Source organism: Babylonia areolata, chromosome 27 (genome assembly GCF_041734735.1).
Source record: "Babylonia areolata isolate BAREFJ2019XMU chromosome 27, ASM4173473v1, whole genome shotgun sequence".
In the NCBI taxonomy this organism is placed as follows: Eukaryota; Metazoa; Mollusca; class Gastropoda; order Neogastropoda; family Buccinidae; genus Babylonia; species Babylonia areolata.
Window position 1 is genome coordinate 31847225 of NC_134902.1, and position 5000 is coordinate 31852224.

The window sequence follows — 5000 nt, forward strand, 5'->3', positions numbered from 1 at the left end:
AGAGACAGACAGAGACAGACAGACAGAGACAGAGACAGACAGACAGAGACAGAGACAGACAGAAAGACAGACAGAGAGAACGGAGGAAGCGAGAGGCAGACAGACAGAGACAGACAGACAGCGACAGACAGACAGAGAGAACGGAGGAAGCGAGAGACAGAGTGAGACAGAGACACACAGCCATTTAGCAAGACGACAACGCTGTCGTTGCCATGGGTTCTGTTTTCTGCCTCGTGTGCATGGAAATGGACGTGGGAGTTGCAGCCCACGAACGAAGATTTTCAGTTTCAGTTTCAGTAGCTCAAGGAGGCGTCACTGCGTTCGGACAAAACCATATACGCTACACCACATCTGCCAAGCAGATGCCTGACCAGCAGCGTAACCCAACGCGCTTAGTCAGGCCTTGAGAAAAACAAAAAAAACAACAACAAAAAAACCGGGGGAATAAATAATAGATAAGCTGACATAAATAAATAAATAAATAATAATTATAATATAGAAAAAGGTAGTAGTAGTAATAATAATAATAATAATAATAAAATGATAATAATAAAAAATAAATAAATAAATAAATAAGACAACAATGGTGATAAATAAGCGAATAAATGTAAAACATGAAGACACACATTCACACATACACCCACACATGCGTAACAGAAATGCACCAAACATGCAGTTTCACAGATATGAAAGCACAGTCAAATACATACAAACGAAGAAGAAGAAAGAAAGAAAGAAATGAAATCAACTGGACACTGCTCCACAAGGCTGGAGGGCCGTCACTGGATGAAGGTTATGATGCTGTTATAGATAGAAAGGATGCTAAAAGTCCAGGTATCTTCGTTTTCCATAGATAAGTCCATGAAGCTTCAAACAGCAGTCTTGCTTTAACTTTAACTCACTCAGTACGGCCAGTCCTCTCTTCTCCTCTACACAGACCCCTCGGATGTCCAGTGGGTGTCTGAATGACCCAAACTTTAGCTTCTGTCGCCAGAATTGTGGTATTCTTTGTCTACATTCACCTCTTCAGTATAAGAGCGTTCCGCTTGCAATATTTTTGATGATGGTAATTGGGATGAAACGCTGTTAACGTCGTCTCTTTCGCCGTTCGTATGGAGAGAGTTAAGCATAAAAACTATTTATAACTTGGGGTGAGATGGGGTTTGGTGGTGGTGGTGGTGGTGGTAAGGAATGTGGGTGGGCGTTTGAAATCTCTCTCTCTCTCTCTCTCTCTCACATACACACACACACACACACACACACACACATATATATATATATGTGTGTGTGTGTGTGTGTGTGTGTGTGTGTGCGCGCGCGCGTGCAGGCATGGCGGCTGAAGCAATAGCGCCAGGAGGAGCATGCACGACGAAGGACAGTGGTGCAGAGTGTGTGGACAACGCCATGTGCAAGAACGTGGCACCTGAAGGACAGGCAGAGTCTCTGCAGTGCACGTGCAGTGCTGGATTTCATGGCGCGTCAGGCGCCTGTGTTGCTGGTACGGTAATGTTAGAACTTTATTTCCCGTGACAGAACTTTGTGTAGGGTTGATGTAGTGGGTCTTCTGAGGCGATGTGTATAGCCTACACTGTGTTCAATATTTTACCGAAAAACTTTAATTTGCATTGCTTTAAAGGGCCCCTCTGAAGGTTTGCCACAATATGACATCTTACACGCTTTTAAATGGGCCTTTAGGGAGAGAACTGTGATTTCAATCTGGATAAATAGACAACTTGTAACAACGTTTAGTAGAGGATGTCAGTGTTATTTTGTGTGATGGGTATTGTGTGTGTGTGTGTGTGTGTGTGTGTGTGTGTGTGTGTACATACATGCATGTATGTCTTTGTGCATGCATATGTGTCTGCGTGTTTGTGTGTGTGTGTGTGTGTGTGTGTGTGTGTGTGTGTGCGTGGGAGGGGGAGTCTGTGTGGGAGGGGGTGATTGTGTGTGTGTCTGTGTGTGGTGGTGGTGGGGAGTGTGCGTGCGTGCGTGCGTGTGTGCGTGTGTGTGTGTGTGTGTGTGTGTGTGTGTGTGTGTGTGTGTGTGTGCAGACATAGCGGCAGGAGCAGCATGCAATACAGTGGACAGTCCCACAGAGTGTGTGGAAAACGCCGTGTGCAAGAACGTGGCGGCTGAAGGAGAGACGGAATCTCTGCAGTGCACGTGCAATTCCGGATATCTTGATGTGTCAGGCACCTGCTATGTCGGTACGGGAATGTCAGAACTATGTTTCCTGTGACGGACATGTGTGTAGAGTTGATGCTAAATGCAGGGGTCACATTTATTCCTTGTCAGGAAAATGTATTTTCACTGCTTTCAAGAGCCCCATTGAAGTCATTTTTGCGAGGGTTTTGACGCTGATATAACAATAAGTACACCAATAGATACACAAACACATACACCAATCGATGCACCAATAGATACATAGATATACCAATAGATGCACCAATAGATACACGAATAGGTCCACCAATAGATACACCAATAGATACATAGATATACCAATAGATACACCCATAGAGACACCAATAGATACACCGATGGATACACCAATAGATACATAGATACACCAATAGGTACACCAATAGATACACCAATAGGTACACCAATAGATACACCGATGGATACACCAATAGATACACCAATAGGTACACCAATAGATACACCAATAGGTACACCGATGGATACACCAATAGATACACCAATAGATACACCAATAGATACACCAATAGATACACCGATGGATACACCAATAGATACACCAATAGATACACCAATAGATACACCAATAGGTACACCAATAGATACACCGATGGATACAGCAATAGATACACCAATAGATACACCAATAGGTACACCAACAGATACACCAATAGGTACACCAATAAATACACGTGAGTCTGTTCCTGTCTCTGGGCCTCTGATGGGGCAAGAAAAGTGATTCCAACATGGCTCTGTGTTTTTGATTTCAACGTACACAAAGCACAAAGCATAATAACTTTTAGCACGAGAAGCAACTTCTCACTAGATCATTTGTGTTGTGTAGGAGGTCTTTCGTTTATTTACTGGCCATATTCAAGAATAACTGGTCCATCTATTTTTTTCCCACTGTGTATAATATATACCATAAGGTCGGTTGTGCTTGTGTGTGTGTGTGTGTGTGTGTGTGTGTGTAGCGGCTGGAGGAACATGCACGACAGTGGACAGTACCACAGAGTGTGTGGACAACGCCATGTGCAAGAACGTGGCACCTGAAGGACAGGCAGAGTCTCTGCAGTGCACGTGCAGTGCTGGATTTCATGGCGCGTCAGGCGCCTGTGTTGCTGGTACGGTAATGTTAGAACTTTATTTCCCGTGACAGAACTTTGTGTAGAGTTGATGTAGTGGGTCTTCTGAGGTGATGTGTATAGCCTACACTGTGTTCAATATTTTACCGAAAAACTTTAATTTGCATTGCTTTAAAGGGCCCCTCTGAAGGTTTGCCACAATATGACATCTTACACACTTTTAAATGGGCCTCTAGGGAGAGAACTGTGATTTCAATCTGGATAAATGCACAACTTGTAACAACGTTTAGTAGAGGATGTCAGTGTTATTTTGTGTGATGGGTATTGTGTGTGTGTGTGTGTGTGTGTGTGTGTGTGTGTGTGTGTGTGCATACAAGCATGTATGTCTTTGTGCATGCATATGTGTCTGCGTGTGTGTGTGTGTGTGTGTGTGTGTGTGTGTCTGTGTGTGCGTGGGAGGGGGAGTCTGTGTGGGAGGGGGTGATTGTGTGTGTGTCTGTGTGTGGTGGTGGTGGGGAGTGTGCGTGCGTGCGTGCGTGTGTGTGTGTGTGTGTGTGTGTGTGTGTGTGTGTGTGTGTGTGTGTGTGTGTGTGTGCAGACATAGCGGCAGGAGCAGCATGCAATACAGTGGACAGTACCACACAGTGTGTGGACAACGCCGTGTGCAAGAACGTGGCGGCTGTAGGAGAGACGGAGTCTCTGCAGTGCACGTGCAATTCCGGATATCTTGATGTGTCAGGCACCTGCTTTGTCGGTACGGTAATGTCAGAACTATGTTTCCTGTGACGGACATGTGTGTAGAGTTGATGCTAAATGCAGGGGTCACATTTATTCCTTGTCAGGAAAATGTATTTTCACTGCTTTCAAGAGCCCCATTGAAGTCATTTTTTGCGAGGGTTTTGACGCTGATATAACAATAGGTACACCAATAGATACACCAATAGATACACAAACACATACACCAATAGATACGCGAATAGGTCCACCAATAGATACATAGATATACCAATAGATACACCAATAGATACACCAATAGATACACCAATAGATACATAGATATACCAATAGATATACCAATAGATACATAGATATACCAATAGATGCACCAATAGATACACGAATAGGTCCACCAATAGATACACCAATAGATACATAGATATACCAATAGATACACCCATAGAGACACCAATAGATACACCGATGGATACACCAATAGATACATAGATACACCAATAGGTACACCAATAGGTACACCAATAGATACATCAACAGATACACCAATAGATACATCAACAGATACACCAATGGATACACCAACAGATACACCAATAGGTACACCAACAGATACACCAATAGGTACACCAATAGATACACGTGAGTCTGTTCCTGTCTCTGGGCCTCTGATGGGGCAAGAAAAGTGATTCCAACATGGCTCTGTGTTTTTGATTTCAACGTACACAAAGCACAAAGCATAATAACTTTTAGCACGAGAAGCAACTTCTCACTAGATTATTTGTGTTGTGTAGGAGGTCTTTCGTTTATTTACTGGCCATATTCAAGAATATCTGGTCCATCTATTTTATTCCACTGTGTATAATATATACCATAAGGTCGGTTGTGCTTGTGTGTGTGTGTGTGTGTGTGTGTGTGTGTGTGTGTGTGTGTGTGTGTGTGTGTGTGTGTGTGTGTGTAGCGGCTGGAGGAACATGCACG

General features: G+C 43.7%; 1 protein-coding gene across 1 annotated transcript in view; it reads left to right on the top strand.

Moving 5' to 3' along the window:
- Window positions 1-5000, top strand: part of LOC143301019 (uncharacterized) — a 122004-nt gene that overhangs the window by 80833 nt on the left and 36171 nt on the right. The window contains exons 11-14 of the mRNA XM_076615014.1: window positions 2052-2207; window positions 3177-3326; window positions 3886-4041; window positions 4981-5000. The exon at window positions 4981-5000 is cut by the window's right edge and continues 130 nt beyond it. Of these exons, the coding sequence (XP_076471129.1) occupies window positions 2052-2207; window positions 3177-3326; window positions 3886-4041; window positions 4981-5000 (482 nt within the window). The remainder of the gene's footprint in view (window positions 1-2051; window positions 2208-3176; window positions 3327-3885; window positions 4042-4980) is intronic.